Raw genomic sequence first — 19,740 nt, forward strand, 5'->3', positions numbered from 1 at the left:
TAAGGGTTAATGCCCGACGAGGTGTCCATTATCAGGTATTAATGGACGACGGCGAGGCGTGAACCGTCCGACGCGCAGCGGAGGCCTCCGCCGAAGTCCATTAATACCTGACAATGGACACCTCGAAGGGCATTAACCCGCTTATACCATGGTCACTTACGAAAGAAAGAAATATTTAATCAATTAATAATACTTTAATGTGTTTTAGAGTAAAAATTGTGAGGGTTTTTATTTATTAAGTCGAGACAAAACAGTTCAAAAGATATTTTGAGGAAAAAAAAAAATATTTTTATTAAATAACATTTGAAAAACCTGTATAAACTGAACACCAAATAACAATATTAACTATGCAAATTATTAACAATATACCTAAGTAAAATAAATTATATAGCCAAAGCTATAACACTTCTGTTTTCTTTGTAATAAAATACTGTTGAAAAACAAACAGAACTAAAGTCCATAGTGGAGATGATTCGAGCATGCTGAAAATTCTTCTTCAATCAATCTTACATTTACAAAGAAAATTAAATGGTTACTGTTTTTTCACACTGAGGTAACTGAGGCTTACTGTCTGTGCTGTAAACCACAAATCAAGTAAGTAAACATTAAACAAATAAACAACTTCTTTCTCTTAAGAAAACCAAACTCGTTGTGGATTTGATTTAAGGGAGTTGAAAATTCTTCTTCAGAAACACCATCATGTCCACATTATCTGGTAAAAGGCTTGCTCTCTGTGCTGTGACAATGTCCCCTGCAGTGGAAAACACTCTCTCACTGGGGACAGATGTGGCTGGGATTCCAAGGTACATTTTAGCCAACCTGGCTAAATCGGGGAACTGGTTCTGGTTGTCCTTCCACCACATAAGTGGATTTGACTCCAATGAGAGGCTCTGCACTGCTCTGTAATGCTGCACCTCCTCATCCACCACTGCAGACAAAGGCTTGGATGATGACGATGCCTGTTCCATTGAAAAGAAGTCTCCGAACAGTTCAGCCATCATTGGTGCTTTTTTGGCTGGAGGAGGACAGTTACTGCAGCTTGAGGCTATCTCTGATTGTTCTTCCATTGAAGTCTCTGATTGTTCTCTGTTGAAGTCTGGGCCTAACAGACAAAATCCATTACACAATTGCATTTGCAACATAATGTTAGATACAATGGAGGATATGAAATCCAGGACAATTACACGAATAAAGTTAGTTTAATAAAGTTAAGTATTTTTATCTGACTATATTTAAATACTGACTTTAAATACTGACTTTAATTAAATAGCCCTAACTGATTTACACAACACTTTATTTAATATATTAATATTTAAACAATCAAATACCTGAACAGTCTGTGAACAATCTTCCAGAATTCTCTCAGTCAGACTCTTGAAGACTGTGTCATGGGTGGTCTCATCAAGGAAAGGTAGAGATTTGAAACGGGGGTCAAGTGCAGTGCTCATATGAAGAAACTGAATTAGTGCCCTATCCGAATCAGGGTATCTGTCCTCGAAGTCATGTGCAATAGCAGCTTTGATGTTTTTCACTACTGTTGAGTCAGAGACACTGTGCTTCATGGAGGCCAGGATTCTGTGTTTCAATGGCACGATCATTGAAATAGTTGGCATCTGCTCAGTGCTCATGAGGGTAGTCACGGTTTTCAAAGGTTTAAGAACCTGGACCACGTCCTCAGCTAGTTTCACATCATCATCAGACAGAGTGACGATGTCTTTAATGTTCTTCTTGACACTCTTGTCTGTTAATGCAGAGAAAACAGCAGCCTGCTGCTCAAGGTAGCGTTCGAGCATGTCGTGGCTCGAGTTCCACCTAGTAGCCACATCCTGGACCAGCTTGTGTAAGGGCAGCTGTAGCATCACCTGTTTCTCCTTCAACACAGCTGCAGCTGTTGTGCTGCGGTGGAAAAATGTGACCACTTTCCTCACTCTGCCGAGGAGTCGGGACATGTGGTGAACGCCCATCCCTCTCTGCGCAGCCAGATTAACAGTGTGAGCAAAGCATCGTATATGCGGTGAAAATCTGGCCGCTTCGACAGCATTGGAAATATTTCTGGCGTTGTCTGTTGTCACGGGAACGGGGATGTTTGTTCTGCTGATTTTCCAATCTATCACAGCCTCTTTAAGTATTTCCGATAAATGGTCGCTTGTATGGCTCTCATACACAGCGCGTGTTTGGAGGACGGGGTTTGCTATTTTCCAATCAGCCGTAATATAGTGTGCGGTTATGGTCATATAGCTGTCTGTGGCACGGGACGTCCATCCATCGGTGGTGATTGCGATGGATTCAGCAGTACTCAACCCTTCCTCCACCTTAGCCTTTGTTTTCTCCAGAAGTTTTGGTAGCACATTTTGAGAGAAATGCGCCCGGCTTGGTAATGCATAACGGGGCTCGAGCACACTAAGTAAATACTTGAATCCCTCGTTTTCAACAACCAAAAAGGGGCGCATATCCAGTGACATAAAAATTCCAATTGCATCAGTAATTTTTTGTGCTCGATCTGAATTGGCTGGAAACTTTGCTTGGAATAAACTAGGCAGTGTAGGCTGCTGCTGTTGGGTTGTTTTCTGTGCACGAGCTAAACTGATGTCGGGATGGTGCCTTAAGATATGCATCTGCATGTTGGTTGTGTTGCCGGCCGGTTGGGGAAGCTTCTTGAAACACTTACGGCAAATTGTGTGGGTCTTGTCAACTACACGGTTACCATCCTTGTTCTCCACCGGGTAGCCGAAATGTTGCCATACTGCTGACTTAAAAGTATTAGGAGGGTCCGCGATCTCTGGATTGTTTGCCATGTTTCCTCACGTTCTTCAACTAGCTCGCGTGACGCGTCACATGATTGGAAAGCTTAAGGTAGCACACCTAATTGGAGGACGCTTACAGATAAAATTAAAGAATTTATCCTCAACTAGTTTTGTGGTGTAGGTCTACGAATTTTATAATGTTAACTTCAAATAATACTAATAGTAATTTAAAGATGTGGTAGCATTGGATCTGGACAGGAAGGATAACTCTGGGAGCTGGAAGGGGTGTGTCGCGATTCTGCCTTCTCACATCGCGATACAGGTTCGTGGACTTGCATATCGCGATTTCGATTTCATATCGCATATCGTTACAGCCTTAGTAAATGTACATTTTTTTATCAATGTTTTTCACTTATGATGCCATTTCTAGTGAGAAATTACTATTGGTGTCATTAAATATTCACTTAGATTTCACCAAAGCTTGCTCTATTTTTCTGTAGATCATTAAACCGTAACACTGCCTCAGAAGTAAAAGCCTGCAAAGTCATTGTCTGATAGGACAGCGAGACAACAAGTCACTGCCTACTTTTTCTTTCCCTCATGTTTTGCCAGTTTGTTGTAATTGAGGGGCTGTTCACGCGACACCATTTTCAACCAAAAATGTAAAACTTTTTGCGTTTTGGCATTTATATCATTGATGGATGGCATTTAATAGCTTGATTTTTCCATATTTCCATTGATGTTTAGGAGCAGACAGATGATGTGACTTATACTGAAGTCGTTGCGTTCAGTAAAAAACGAGGCAAAAAGAACAAGGTGAGCGAACACTTCCTCGATGTTGTCCAGCTTCTCTCAACATGATAGTTTGTAATTTCCTCTTATATGCAGTTCTTCTTGATTTGTGTGATTATATGCAGTTCTTCATGAATTGAGCTCAAACATGCTGTAATAATTGTGGGTTGAAACAACTGTGATGTTCATTCAGGTTCGCTGTGATGATAAAGTGACTTATGCTTCCATCAGAGGAGCAAAAGCTGGAGCTCAGGAGAACTGCAGTCAACTTTATGCCTCTGTGAACAAGAACAAATCAGTCAAATAATTATACAAAACCCACATGAGCAGAGGAATATCAATCTAATATAACTCAATCCTAATGGGTTCATTCATTGTTAATACTTTCAATGTCTTTTACATGTTAACAAACTAATTGTAGTGAATTGTTGTCTTTTGTCCTCTTTGTGTTCTGGCTTTGAGTTCTAGCGCTTCCAGAACTGTTTTAATAACCTTTGGTCTAGTTTTAATTTAGCAATGTGGAACTAGTGTCATATTTTCAGTAGTATTTTCAGAGCGGTGAACTCACTGTTGAGGTTTGGAAACATGTTTCTGCTGAGTGTGAGAACTCAGTTAGTTTAACCACACATGTTATTAGAGAAACATTTAAAGAAAGAAGAGGAACTGACATCTTAACCCACACAGAACTGGTCATCTCTGAACCCAGTTTGGACTGAACCTGGTAAAACAAAAATAACTTATTTAATGGATAAATACAAGTATTTGCCTGGTACATTTTATTGGATGCTGAATAAGACAAAGTAGGCTCCACCGACCATGATGGAGCTGGAGACTGGCAGACCCGCGGCGACCCCACATCAATGATGGTGGAATAATCATCTTTGCCGAGGGCTCGACAGGCATGACGAGAAGAAGCTCTAGAAGAAGCTCTCGACGGGACGAAACTCTGGAAGGGCATTAAAAACATGTTAAGGAATACATGGGGTGGTGATGGCGCAGTGGATAAGACACATGCCTTTGGTGTGAGAGACCTGGGTTCGAATCCACTGTGAGACACCAATGTGTCCCTGAGCAAGACACTTAACCCCTAGTTGCTCCAGAGGCGTGCGACCTCTGACATGTATAGCAATTGTAAGTCGCTTTGGATAAAAAGCGTCAGCTAAATGAATAAATGTAAATGTAAAATGTAAAATACATAAAGGATTTGCAATATATGGAAGTTAATTTTCTCTTGTTTTGTCTTATTCAGCATCCAATAAAAGGTACCAGACAAATACTTGTACTGGTAAAACAAAAATAACTTAATTAATGGATAAGGTTCAGTCCAAACTGGGTTCAGAGATGACCAGTTCTGTGTGGGTTAAGATGTCAGTTCCTCTTCTTTCTTTCTTCATTAACCACACGTGTTTCTCTAATAACATGTGGTTAAACTAACTGAGTTCTCACACTCACCAGTAACATGTTTCCAAACCTCAACAGTGAGTTCACCGCTCTGAAAATACTCCTGAAAATACGTAGTCACACTAGTTCCACATTGCTAAATTAAAACTAGACCAAAGGTTATTAAAACAGTTCTGGAAGCGCTAGAACTCAAAGCCAGAACACAAAGAGGACAAAAGACAACAATTAGGCAGAAACGCATGTGTGTTAGTTTGATCATACTGGTTTTAGACAAACTGACAAACTGCACAAAATGTTATGTATGAAAACGTATCAGGCATACAGATGTATATGAATCATCTAAGGTTTACAGAAAATTTTTATAATGGAATTAATAAATTGATGTTACTTAAAGGAAGGTTATTCTTTACATTTTTGTTAAAATAATTATTTGTTAAGAAGCCGTTGAAAGGCCGTATTCTGTTGTTTAATATGATTAATGGGTGGAAAAAAACACTGAATTGAGGCTGAAATGTACAGTATGTGTAATAAGCAAAGCTTCTGCCTACTCCTTTTGGGTCACTGCGAGTTGTCTTTATCACTTATATTATATGATTATATATATAGGCCTACAGTTTGTTTTGAGCTTTTATTTTGTTTTTGTTTTTCTATCCCTATGGACCAAAATAAAATAAAAAAAAATATTATAAATAGAAGTTATAAAACATTTTTTTACAAAGAGCCCATTTTTCTTGTGCATTTTCCCAGTAAAATGATTAACTCCCTACTAGGCTATATATTGATAGAGTTTTCAAACACACTGTTCACAGAAAGAATTGAAACAGAAACAGAGCGCATTTAGGCATTTAGGCCAACCGTCTCCTTTGACTTTGTATTGCCTGAAGCCTCCTTGTCATTTCTGACTTATAACAAAAAACAGTGTCTAAAAGCTGCTACGTGACAAGGTGTACAGCAAACAAGCTACAAAACCTAGAAACAAGTTTTTATAAGCTGTTGACCCCAAAAAACAAGCATTTAAGGGCACAAAAGTGGATACAGGCAACTGATATAGAGATGCGGGAGGGGAACGTAATCGGTGACCGGTATAGCTCAGCTTAGCTTACAGAAATATAATATATTTGACTAAGTGACAAAATGTTGAGTGTCAGGATCCCACAATTAACCCATTCTTCCAGTGGATGCTTCATGTCTTATTGCCTGTATCCACTGTGGCATCGTGAGAGGTAGAGGATCACCAAAGTGTGGGTTGCTTCACAAATCGAGTCCAGGCAGAGATCAAGTCACTGGTTTCTTTTTAATAATCAACTCAAAACTCCAACACTTTTTAACCAAAACACTTTCCCAGCTTCTCTTTATGCTCTCTATCAAAAAACAGCCAGTCTCTCTGTTCTCAGCTCATTAACAGCTTTTCTCCTTCACTCGCAACAGCTGTGTCCCTGGTAACTGTAGTCCGGGACCAGGTGGCCATCTTGGTTTGTAGTCCCCATGCTGCAGCCACCTAGATGGCACATACCTTGCCTCTATAACATACCCTCTCACGATGCCACACCACCTTTGGTGCTTGTTTTTTTTGCGTCGACAGATTATAAAAACTTATTTCTGGGTTTTTTAGCTTGTTTGCTGTAGATCCTTCAGTGAAAATTAAGGCTGATTATGTCCCTATCAACACATGACCAACATCACCTGACTGTATTTTCTCTCAGCTTTTCTTGACAAATGTGCGTTAAAAACACACAATCAGCCAAAGAAGGAATGACACTGAAAATGTCCAAGGTCAAAGAAAACACTGTTCACCACAATGGTGACTTCAAACGAATCCATATTTTTCCATAAAATGTCATCATCTAAACCTCTGATAATTCTCAATGAGAGCTTCTGTAGACGTCTGACAGAAATAAAGTCAGTCTGGTTAGTAATAAGTGAAGCTGGTAATGCTGTTTGTGGAGTTGTTTAATCCTCCTCTGCTGAGATCTTCACAGATTTAATGTCTTTTGTCTTCAGTCAGTTGTAGTTCTTGTGTTTCTCTTTCCTTCAGTGATTCTGCTTGTTAACAGCAGGTGTTCATCAGTGTCTGGATTCACTCTGTCCTGTGGACTATATCAGTAATAGTGTAGGGAATAGTGAATGAGGGTATAGGGTGTGTTTGGGACACAGCCTCTGAGTGTTGATTCTGAACACTGATAATTCAGTTATATTGCAGTAGACTACTTTATCAAAAACAACAAATGTTAAACAGAATGCATTGTTTTCTATGGTATATTACTGTTTTAATGGAAAATGATATGTTACTGTGGTAGATTTTTAATAGATAAAATAGTAAACTGTATATTAAACTAACCATGTTTCTAACATCTAACCTTAATTCTATTTTTAGGCCTATCGTGATAACACTTTGAAACACAATGTACTAAAACGTTCTGTCCTGTGTTTTTGGATGTTGTATTTTTTACCATACCCCTTTGACTTTGGTTGTGTGAGTGTATAAATAACACATTTGGGAATTGAAACTAGACAGATGACTAAATTTGAACCTTGTGATTAACAATGAAGTAATCATTAAAACAAAGTTTGCTTTACCTAGTAACAGAAGGGTTTGAAGAACCAATCAGATTGTGGGGAAATTATGTAATGCAGTATGACATTTTTGCCATGCCTCCTTATTCTATAAAAACTGTTGTATTCTTGTATACTGGGGATTTTCAATGGAATTTGTCTGAGATCCTCCGGCCTTGCTTCTTGGGAGAGATTCCCTGAGAACTGCTCGGGAAGATCTCCTGGCCGAGATTAAAGCATTTAGAGGACATTTGCTAAGGTCTGTTTGTCAATTATTCAACAAGTCCTCCAACTTATACGACCGTAAAGGTCGTTTGCACCTGTCCTCAAATACGACCCATTGCATCATTTCCTAAAATAGTGCCCCTATAGGCGGCGGAAAATTTGTCACGCAGAGTCGCCTCGATGCATTATGGGTTTTATACGAGACAATTGAGGCTAATTCAGGTAGGCTAATCAGAACTTTGATAATATAATAATTTTAGAACAAAATAATATGCAAGACGCTTTGTGCTGGTTCATCTTGCTATTTGGTGTTTTTGTAACTTGTTGGAGGTTTTTACTTGGGAATAACGATGTAACTGTTAGCCTATGAAATAAGAAACACAATGAAATACACTGTAAAAAAAATCCCGTTGTTTTTACGGAAAAAAACTGGCAGCTGTGGTTACCAGAACAATACTGTAAAAAACACATCAAACCGTAAACATACTTACGGAGTTACATGTAAATTTAACATTTTAAACATGTATATTTAACATTGGATTTCAGTAATATGATATAATGTTATACGACCTATTGAAGAATTAATATCTGTTTTGTACCATAGTATTACACTTACAAACCAACAATCTCAGCAGTAATGAGAGTTACATGATTAATCAAAGCTCATCACTAGTAGTACTTCCACAAGGAAGTTAATATTAATATATAGAAGGTGCACAGTGTCATTCACACAAACATTAAACACCATAATGGTAACACACATGAAATTTTAAAAATACAATAAACATTAATTTAACAACATTAAATGTAACATAAACCCCTAATGTACATAACTGATTATAAAAAAACTAAGAAAACTAAGATGAAATATAGTTATTTCAACAAAAATACGTCAAATGTGAAGTGTCACGCAGGGAATTGTGGGAATGTCAATTTACGATTTTTCACTGTAAATTATACAATGACTTGTTCGTTTTTACTTCCAAAAACTGTAAATTTAACGGTATTTTACAGTAAAATTACATTAAATGTACCATTAGATCTATCACAGTTATTTACCGTATTTAGTACGGAAACCTTCTGTTAACCAATTAACAGTTTTTCACTGTAGCATTTTTACAGTCTTTTACTGTTAAAATCACGATCATTTTTTACAGTGTATCCTAAAGTAAGTGGAAAAGTTAGACAGCGAGAACATCATTAGTGACATTAAGATTTTATTCATATATATCGACATACCATTATTAAAAAGAGATGGATTATTGTTACTGGACAAATATCTATAATTAACGTTATCATCTATTCAAGATTGAATAGCTTGAGTGGCCTATAGCCTACGTCGCGTGTCAAATTAGGGACGTTATTTTTCTTATTATTTGAACATGTTTGAGGGTCAAATCATTTGATCAGATCACATCAGCATTTTAAAGTCAGTATTTAGTGTGACATTGTTCGGAAATTGGAAAAGTTGTGTGTAAGGGACCATGTAAAAAGTCCACACATTCTGTTAAAACGTTCAATACTGTTTCCTTATTTCGTATAATTTGATCATCCAAATACTATTTTAAAGCATTTAACATGTGAATTACGTTTCAGTAGGCTACATTATTAATTGACGTACATTAATATTTGAGATAATATTTTCCAGAAATATCCAATTGTGGAAATTAATAAATAAATACTGCAAATATAATCATACTAGACCTAAATATTAATTTTAAATAAAATAGTAATGGTTGTTATTTCAAATAAAATAAATATTTGTGATAAAATAATGGAATTATGTATAATAATAACTAGAATGGAATTGTTTCCACTCACTCACACACACACACACACACACACACACACACACACACACACACCTAATAGAATAGATCTTTAACGTCATTGTTAAAGTTCAGTGAAAAACTCTTCTCTTCTCTCTTAGCTCTTCAGAATTATAAACAGTGAACATAAATAATTATGACCAATATATTCATTATAATATATAGTACACTGTGCTATTTGTCTTTTTTTATACAGGTGCAAAGCCAGGAACAGAACGACAAGACAAGGACAGACAACAAAGGTGATTAACCCAAGTCATCTGATGTTGATTTTTATCCACTTAAGCATGATCATATTATATTTACCAAACACAGTGCCACAATGGTTTTGTTAGGTCACATGCATTAATTATATTAATGTGGGTGTATTTGTTTGTACAAACAATATAGATAGATTGATAAATTGATTGATTGAGCAAACTGACTGTGTTTCTGTCATTTTATATTATATTTAAATAAATGTAAGGGATAATGTAGTAGACTAGGGCAAGGTGGTTGTTATAGTAGTGAATACAACCGACGCGAAGGTCTTGAATCAGCCTGAAGGGGTTGTATTCGCTATAACAACCGCCTCTCTCTACATTATCCCGCTTATTACATGGCTACCTACCAAATAAATCAATAATTTGACACAAAATATTGATTTAAAACAGTTTATTGATTTAAAAATGATTGTATTGCTTCCGCTAAATAAAGTGCGTTCTGTCTCTACGGTTAGAATCCTACGTGTCCATGGCAACGCTCTGCTTTGCATGGCAACGGTTTGTTATCCTTAGCAGCGGCAGTTATCAAGAAATAACAGACCGCATTCTAGTGATGTAGTACGAGTCCGGTCTCGAGACCGATTTCTGCTTTCACGGACTCGACTCGGACTCGTTTCTTCAAAGACTCGGTCTTGACTCGGACTCTGCATAGGCGGTCTCGTCCCCATCACTAGTCCACTAGAAATTTTTTATTTGCTCTGCATGCCCTAACTATGATTAAAAAAGTCAGGGTGGGCTTAACATGTTGATGACAGAGCAGCACTGTTGAAGCAGTTTAGAAAAATAGGCAGAAGATGATGCATAATTTTTTTAATGATAGTAAAAGCATAGTCCATATGTTAAGACTGCTCCTCTAAACAATTCCCAATCTAGCTTAGTCTGTAGGCGGAATTGTTGATTATTAACTGGGGTGATATTAAATCATGAATATGAAAACTGACATGTTTTTATGGTCTTGGTCTCGACTCCTAAAGACTCGGTCTCGACTCGGACTTGCTTCCTCAAAGACTCGGTCTTGACTCGGTCTCGACCCTTCACATTCCACCCATTGGCCCTTACCAATCATGGCCTCCTAATAATCCCCTTACATTAAATTGGCTCTATCACTCTCTCTCCTCTCTCCACCTATATCTGGTGTGTGGTGAGCGCACTGGCGCCGTTGTACTGTGGCTGCCGTCGCATCATCCAAGTGGATGCTGCACACTGGTGGTGGTTGAGGAGAGATCCCCTGATATGATTGTAAAGCGCTTTGGGTGTACAGTAGTACATATGAAAGCGCTATATAAATGCCTCATTCATTCATTCATTCAAAGACTCGGTCTTGACTCGGACTCGACCCTTCAAAGACTCGGTCTTGACTCGGACTCGACCCTTCAAAGACTCGGTCTTGACTCGGACTCGACCCTTCAAAGACTCGGTCTCGACTCGGACTTGCTTCCTCAAAGACTCGGTCTTGACTCGGACTCAACTGAATTTGAAAACCAACGGACTCGGTCTTGACTCGGACTCAACTGAATTTGAAAACCAACGGACTCGGTCTCGACTCGGACTTGCTTCCTCAAAGACTCGGTCTTGACTCGGACTCAACTGAATTTGAAAACCAACGGACTTGGTCTCGACTCGGACTCGACCCTTCAAAGACTCGGCCTTGACTCGGACTCGACCCTTCAAAGACTCGGTCTTGACTCGAACTCGACCCTTTAAAGACTTGGTCTCGACTCGGACTCGACCCTTCAAAGACTCGGTCTTGACTCGGACTCGACCCTTCAAAGACTCGGTCTCGACTCGGACTCGACCCTTCAAAGACTCGGTCTTGACTCGGACTTGCTTCCTCAAAGACTCGGCTTGACTCGGACTTGCTTCCTCAAAGACTCGGTCTTGACTCGGACTTGCTTCCTCAAAGACTCGGTCTTGACTCGGACTCGACCCTTCAAAGACTCGGTCTCGACTCGGACTTGCTTCCTCAAAGACTCGGCTTGACTCGGACTTGCTTCCTCAAAGACTCGGTCTTGACTCGGACTCGACCCTTCAAAGACTCGGTCTTGACTCGGACTCGACCCTTCAAAGACTCGGTCTCGACTCGGACTTGCTTCCTCAAAGACTCGGTCTTGACTCGGACTCAACTGAATTTGAAAACCAACGGACTCTGTCTCGACTCGGACTCGACCCTTCAAAGACTCGGTCTTGACTCGGACTCGGCATAGGCGGTCTCGTCCCCATCACTACTGCATTCTACATTAGAATTCAACCAAGCCATGTAATAAATATATATATTTCTAAGTTATATGCATGTATGAATATCTGCAATAGACTTCATTAGATCATTAATTATCATTTAACATTAACGTTAGATAATATAATATTATTTTTACTGTGAGGGATGACAGTGCTTAACTTGGGTATTATGTTTGGACACAGATGTAAAATACATAATATAACCTTTCCAAAACAATAGCTGGAATCTAATTCGAGTTTTTGCAACATCTGACACCAGTATGCTACATGTGTCTATGTGTCCATGTTTTTATGATCTGTTATGATCTGTTATACTCATACCTCACATGTGTCATTCATATCGGTTTTAGAAGTCAATAACAGTCTATAACATGTATTATGACATTTGATCTAAAACCTCTTCTATAGCTGCATTCTGATGCTTCCAATAATAGTCTAACACTAATACAAAAAAAAAGTCCCTGTGACCTGGAAGTTGCAAGTGAAAGGCAATATTGAACAGAGGGAAGGGTTTTACTCTAGCGCTCCTCCTCTACATCTCGCTCATAGCAGACTAGCAGTTTGAGGGGAGTGGTTAAGCGTTTTCAACCCAAGCCGTCAAACTGACTTCATCAGAGAAGGAACGCCATTCCAGACCGGAAATAACTTTTCGGATTTTGATTAAAGGACAAGTTCGTTTTTTTACACTTAAAGCACTGTTTTCAGATCGTTTCTGATGAAATAGAACGGTTAAGATTGAAATTTGGACAAATGCTGCTGACACAAGAATTTTAGCTTTCTGTGGACCACCTGAGTGGTCAGGGGTGTTCACTGATATGCTCACACAAAAATCGCTGCAAAATATATTTTCCAACATTGCCTTGTATTAAAAAAATTCTCCCAGGATGGTAGGGGAATACTGATTAATATTCATGATGGAAGTCCTCCCTGATTGGTCAGACCCCCATTGATGGTTAGGTTTAGGGGTGGGGTTGGTGTAGGTTATCAGACCAGTCAGGGATGACTTCCATCATAAATATTAATTAATATTCCCCTATTCATCCTGGAAAAAAAATGTTTCTGAGTAGCATTATACTGTTTCAGTTTTCTTTAAATGTTTTGAAAGTTAGGTCACTGTGGTGACGATATTTTTGAAGACTGTGACTCTTGTCAACATAGGGGTGAAAACATATTAATTATCCCCTCATAACACTTATTATTTATGTTTCTTTTTACAGATGCCTACTCTAAAGGATTGCTGCATATGCAGGAAAAAAATTGGAGTAGCTAGCAAAACATGTCAACACTGCCATGCTAAGCAGCCATACAAGCAGAAGCTGGAGAAGAAGAAGAAACAGCTTTCCCAAGAATGGATAGACCGGCAAAAAAAAAACTGCAGTGTGAACAAAGTTTATGATGCAACAAATCTACTGGTAGGTTTATATTTCAGATGTTAGTCATAAAATAGTAAGTAAATAATCCCTGATATTTAGCTTTTACACATGTCGTTGTTATATTTATATAAGTTTCAGCAATTCTTTTTTCAGTGCACAACGACTGGGGTGTAACATCTGTGTGTGTCCAGTGTACTCAGGTCTGATAAAGAACACTAAATTAGAAGTTGCGTCTTGCATTGTTTAGCTCCAACTTCGGGTTCAGGTGTGTTTAAGTGGGGTTTGAGTTAAACTCTGGATAGTGGCCCTGCAGGAGCAGGATTGAACACCCCTGAAATAGAATAAAAAGTACTGTAATAGTATCACAATGACTAAACCATTCAAGCTAATTTCTGTCTCTCTATCTCTCTCTCTTATTAGTTTTATAATTCTGTCTCAATGTTATTCCAGATCCACAAGTGGGAACTTTTAGAGAGGTTCCCACTCTTTCTCCTTGGCAGGAGAACCTTGAATGGTTTTTCTGCTGAGTGCTTCTGTCCATGGAAGATGGATACAGAAGAAACTCAGGATGCTTTTCTTACCATAAAGAGGTTGTATGAAAGTCTTCTTAATGGTAATAAACACAAATGTGCAATGCATGCAAATTTTCACATATTTAATTGCTTATTAGTGCATCCTAAATTATATATTATTATGATTATTATTTATTTTTATTACATGGCTTGGCTGAATTCCAATGTAGAATGCGGTCTGTTATTTCTTGATCGAAGTATAACAGACCGTTGCCATGAAAAACAGAGCGTTGCTATGGACGCGGAACGGACTATTTTCTTTAGCGGAAGCAATACAATCATTTTTAAATCAATAAACTTCTTTTTTAAATCAGTAATTTGTGTTAAATTATTTATTTATTATGTAGGTAACCATGTAATAAGCGGGATAATGTATAGTGAGCCGGTTGTTATAGTGAATAACAACCCCTTCAGGCTGATTCAAGCTCCGCTTCGCGTCGGGATCCCGATCAGCCTGTCGGGGTTGTTATTCACTATAACAACCGGCTCACTATACATTATCCCTTACTTATTTTTCTTCACCTTAAAAAATTGTATATATAAACAATACTCCCAATCTTTTTTCACAGGGGAAATTACATAAGAAAACTTGAGCAGGGTATTATTTTGATAATGTTAAATTGATATTACATTAATAAATACAATTCATAGGTGGACTTAAACGTAATACAAAATAAATAAAACTATACTTTAAAAACATAATACAACTTTATTTTATTATTTATTTATTTTTGCTGAATTATTATTGAATTATTATTATTACTCTCATGTCCACATCACAGTTTCTTTTATCCAACAGTGGCTATTGCACCAAGCAGTTCTGCAAGTTCTGCAACAAACACCTCAGAGACTCCATCAGCAGATACAGCAGAGTCCACACATCTGCTCAGCCCTGAGTCTGAAACACCTCTCATTCCTCCTGCATCTTCCTCTTTGGCTCCTCATCCTGTTTTCATCTCATCTGAGTCTAGTCCTTTACCTTCTTCTTCTTCTCTGGCCTCTCCTCTGCCACCAGCCTCAACTCTTTCTTTCAATTCTAAACTGTCCACTGAGCTAGGCAGTCCAGGTCCAGTATCTTCCTCAGGAAAAAAAAGAAAGAAGAAAGCAGACCATAAAGGTATGTGTGGATTTGTTTATTTATTTTTATTTATTTTTACATATGAATCAAAGCTATGTTTGATTTTTGCAACGTGATCACAGTTTTAGAGCTTAAAGAACAGGGCCTTTCTCATTGTTTTGTTTTTTAAAAGACTGGTTTAGAATTCTACAAATGTACATTGTAATATGTTCTTTTGCACATATTGCAACATATTTATAGTAAGCTATTCATTGTTGTGACCATAACATACCCAAGACCTCTTGTTGATTGTTTGTTGAACTTTTTCTTTTACTTTTACAAATTATAACCACATTTTTATGTGTTTCAGAATGCCCCATGCATGATGACTCAACCAGTTTCCCCTACAAAAAAAATTTGAAGAAAAGAATCAGGGAGGTTTGTTTCAAAATACAAAATACTGAAATACTAGTAACAATGGCAATTCTTGATATCAGAATTTACATTTTCACTAGTTAAAATGATAATTCTTGATATCAAAAATTGAATTTCTACTAGTAGAAACTATCATTTTTGATATCTGTAATTGTATTTTCACTAGTGAAATGTCGAAGAAAAATGAAACAAAAGCACGCACATCAGTCTCAAAAAGGGTGCTCGACTAAAAAACAACAAGTGAAAAGATAAAGTATAAAGTCGGCAACACCTAAGCTCCAAAATTATCTAAAATATTTATTTTTAAGACAATTATCGCATAGCGTATGTGACGTTTCGAGCACGCAGGCTCTTCATCAGACAAATTGACTACAGATGTGCAACCCTTTATATCTCCAGGTGATCACATGTCCAAACATCATATTACTCATCAATACAACACTTTCAAGAAAAGTGTTCTTTGAAGTGCATATTAATAATGATACTGTTGTATTTTGCATAGTTTCTTAGATATTTTTATGTGTGTGTAATATATATATATATATATATTTGTTTTTCTTTTTTCGTTTTGTATTGTTGTATTGATCAATCCATTGTTGATATCAAGAAAAGATTTCTTACTAGTTGAAATTCCAGTTTCACATATCAGAAATACAATTCTTACTAGTAAAAACCTTAATTTTTGATATCAAGAATTAAATTGTCACTAGTTGAAATGTCTATTCTTGATAACAATTGAATTGCTACTAGTAACAATGTTCATTTTTGATATCAATAATTGCATTTTCACTAGTAACAATGTTAATTTCTGATATCATGAATGTGATTGTTACTAGTAAGAAAGCCATTTTAGATATCTGAAATAATATTCAGAAATACATTTTCAGATATCAAAAATTAACATTTTTACTAGTAGCAATGTAATTGTTGATATCTAGAATAGACATTTTTACTAGTAACTACGTAATTCTTGATATCAGGAATTCACATTTTTACTAGTAACAATGTTACTGATATCAAATTGATATCAAAAATTATATTTCTACTTACTAGAAATCAATTCTTGATATCAACAATTTATTTTGAATGGCAGCCTATGGTGACATTTCACTAGTGAAAATATAATTACAGATATCAAGAATTACATTTTTGATATCAATAATTCATATCCTGGAAATAAATAAAAGTTAAAACGGCTTGCCATAGTAGCCACTGACTCACTGACAGTCTCTTCTGCGTTGCATTTTAGAACAGCCGACATGACAGTTATCAGCTGAAGCTGAATGTTTTCCCTGGTGTCTACGGTGTGCGCAATATGTGCGCGTGGCCAATAAAGATCATTTGTAGGAAAAATTACTCGCTGGAAAAACAATTCATTCGACTGATTCAGAATCGACTCTCACTTTTGAGAGACAATAACTATTTATATGGTGAACTTTCATATTTAAAACTTTGCAGGATTTTTTTGTTCACTTAGTTCTATGTTACACACTGCATGAAAGGTACTTTTCAAAATTCCATAATAGGGGCGCTTTAACCATAGCAATGGTAGTGTGACAAAAATAAAAACTGCAGTTCCATATATATTACAAAATTGTATTGTATATAGTAATAAAGTGAATTGTGCTAATATTTATTAATTAAAGTTTTTAGTCAACTAGCTATTAATTTCACTTTGTTTATTTTTACTTGGACTTATTTTTTTGTATTTACCGTTCAGCAGATGTATGACTAACTTCATGTGTTGCAAGTAAATGTCATTAACATAAACCCATGTTTCTTTCTGTTTCTGCTAAGGGTCATGCGGAGGTGTTGGTGCAGTGGCATCCTTGCTCTGGATGGTATGCATATTATTTGAAGTTTATATTCTCATGCTGTACTGTAGAAAATTGACAGAACTAAGAAAAAAAATGTTTATAAAAACATTGGAGAAAAAAAACATTACATAAACATTTGTTCCGTTGCAACTGAAGTTGCAGTTTGATCAGGACTTCAGACTTCAGTGTAATTAAAAGATAATTTGAAATGTGGTGTGCTTTATCTATTCTTTAATATTTTCCACCACTCTTAGTTTTTATAAAGCCTTTGTTGATAACTGCATTTTTTTTGTCTTGAACAATGAGATTAAAATTGATTTTAAACACTCAACCAAATGAGTGAAAATGTGTTACTATCTGACACATTCTAAGTGCAGTGAGAATAATTAAATCATCTGCTGAATGCATATTTTCAAACAATTACATTATATGGATTACATACACTGTAAAATATTTCCAGGATTTCACAATATATAACTGTAATATTTCACAGGTAATTACATTATTACCACTTCACAGGCTTTAACTGTGATATTTCACAATATAATACCGTATTTAGACTTTTACTGTGAAAATAATGCAGGCGCGGGGCTTTTTACAAGAAACTACTGTGAATTCCGTCATTTTCGCGCTGCAACTGCGTCATCTGAGCTCCCCCTGGCCTGATCTCCTCCATGGTCTCACTCGACGGATTCAGTGCGGTAAGTGTTTAATTTCAAACTTTGTCAATTTGATGACTGTTTTTAATATGAAATTGCATGTTATTTAAAAGTATGAACCAAATTAGCGTTAGTTAAGTTCTGTTTCATGTTTTTGTAACTTAGCTGGAGCAGATTCGCGTCTAGGTTTGAGCGCGCAAATTTGAATGATCAGACGTTGGTTGTGTTAATAAGTGTAGCCTATTAGTAGTACCGTATTAAGTTATTAACTGTGAGGCTTCACGTTAGCTACACCGTCAAAATTGAACTTTAGCTTTGCTTAATGCTTTTCTTAGTTAACGTTCGTTACTCTAACAGCGTTCTCTCTTTTCCCACAGCATTTTTCTACCACCGGGAAATAAAGTTATAAGGTAAGCTGTGGCCTTAATGTGTGTATTATGACAGTTATGATCAACTAGATACATTATAGTGTTGTGGATTTGTGCAAAGGTGGAATAAATTAATCTCAAATTAGTAACGTTAGCTAGCTGGGCGTCGTCCATATTTTTCTGCCGTGTGTGAAACGGAGCAGCCGTTGTCTGTCTCGTCAACAGAAAAAATAAAGTGCATTTTACATAACCAAGATAGTATTTATATTCCAGTAATGAGCATTGTTACTAAACATTTTGCTGTCTTACAGTGGGAAAAAGTGGAAAAACTCCTGGGAGCCAAGAGACCATATTCAAAGTTCATCCTGAAGATAAATGCCTTGTATGATTTGTAATTTTGTCTTTCAGTGTTAAGACATAGCAGTTCTGGTTTATTCCTGTGTTCTGTTGCACAGAACATTATCTGTTTTCTGTGTTTGATGAGTGGACTCATAAAATGTTTTGAAATGTGTCACTGGTTCTGTTCCTTCATATACTCTTGATTTTAAGAGCAAACATATTTCTTTCTTTATTTTTCAAGGATAACCCCTTGAGATGCACCATCTCATTTTCGAGGGGGTCCTTTACATTACAAAGAAACCAGCAACAAAATGGAAAATCATAATTAAAGTAAATACTACACAAGATTGCACCCTAAATGCATTTTGAAAAATGCATTTAATGATGTTTACTGCTGAAAATTTTAGAAAGCCACTTTATTATTATTAATTTTTATCATTCATCATTACCCTAAAGGACCTATAAGCACACAGTCAAGATGTTTTTTTTTTCTATACTGTGTGTATGGGAGGATAGACCAATATACTTTTGGGCCTTGGGTTAGAACCATCTGCAGCTGGTACTTCCGATCTATGCAGGTAAGAACAAAAGCAGAGGTGTCAAAAGTATTCACATTCATTACTCAAGTAGAAGTATAGATACTAGGGTTTAAAAAGACTTCTGTAGAAGTTGAAGTATCAACTCAAGCTTTTTACTCAAGTAAAAGTACTGGTTTCAAAACTACTTAAAGTATAAAAGTGAAAGTAATGCAAGGAAAAAAATGCAAAGCTTTTTGAAGAGGCCAAATGTCTGCATCTTTCATTAAAGGGATATAGTTCACCCCAAAATGAAAATCATTTACTCACCCTCAAACTGTTTCAATCCTGTATGAATTTCTTTCTTCTGATGAACACAAAATAATATATTTTGAAGAATGTCAAAAACCAGACAGTGGCTGGACCCCATTGACTTGAAAAAAAAAAAAAAAATCCAATGGAAGTCAATAGCTACCATCAGAGCCATAGAGAGAAAGGGTCTCTATGGCTCTGGCTACCATCAACTGTCTGGTTATCAACATTCTTCAAAATATCTTCTTTTG

General features: G+C 36.8%; 3 protein-coding genes across 3 annotated transcripts in view; 1 reads left to right on the forward strand and 2 right to left on the reverse strand.

The window, feature by feature from the left end:
* The window catches only part of LOC311077606 (uncharacterized protein), a 280,579-nt gene that overhangs the window by 217,184 nt on the left and 43,655 nt on the right, over positions 1–19,740 (reverse strand). The gene's annotated exons all lie outside the window — the stretch shown is intronic.
* On the reverse strand, positions 231–4,726 carry LOC311077599 (E3 SUMO-protein ligase ZBED1-like). The gene is made up of 2 exons (XM_084106159.1): positions 1,329–4,726; positions 231–1,086 (listed from the first exon to the last, which is right to left on the reverse strand). The coding sequence occupies exons 1-2, from the start codon at positions 2,793–2,795 to the stop codon at positions 1,030–1,032; spliced, it is 1,524 nt and encodes a 507-aa protein (XP_083962285.1). The 5' UTR covers positions 2,796–4,726; the 3' UTR covers positions 231–1,029.
* LOC311077637 (uncharacterized protein) lies at positions 7,860–19,361 on the forward strand. The gene is made up of 8 exons (XM_084106219.1): positions 7,860–7,937; positions 9,741–9,786; positions 13,260–13,454; positions 13,866–14,028; positions 14,787–15,104; positions 15,415–15,482; positions 17,277–17,320; positions 18,635–19,361. The coding sequence occupies exons 3-8, from the start codon at positions 13,260–13,262 to the stop codon at positions 18,690–18,692; spliced, it is 846 nt and encodes a 281-aa protein (XP_083962345.1). The 5' UTR covers positions 7,860–7,937; positions 9,741–9,786; the 3' UTR covers positions 18,693–19,361.

The sequence above is a fragment of the Abramis brama genome (genome assembly GCF_963993115.1).
Source record: "Abramis brama genome assembly, chromosome: 1".
In the NCBI taxonomy this organism is placed as follows: domain Eukaryota; kingdom Metazoa; phylum Chordata; class Actinopteri; order Cypriniformes; family Leuciscidae; genus Abramis; species Abramis brama.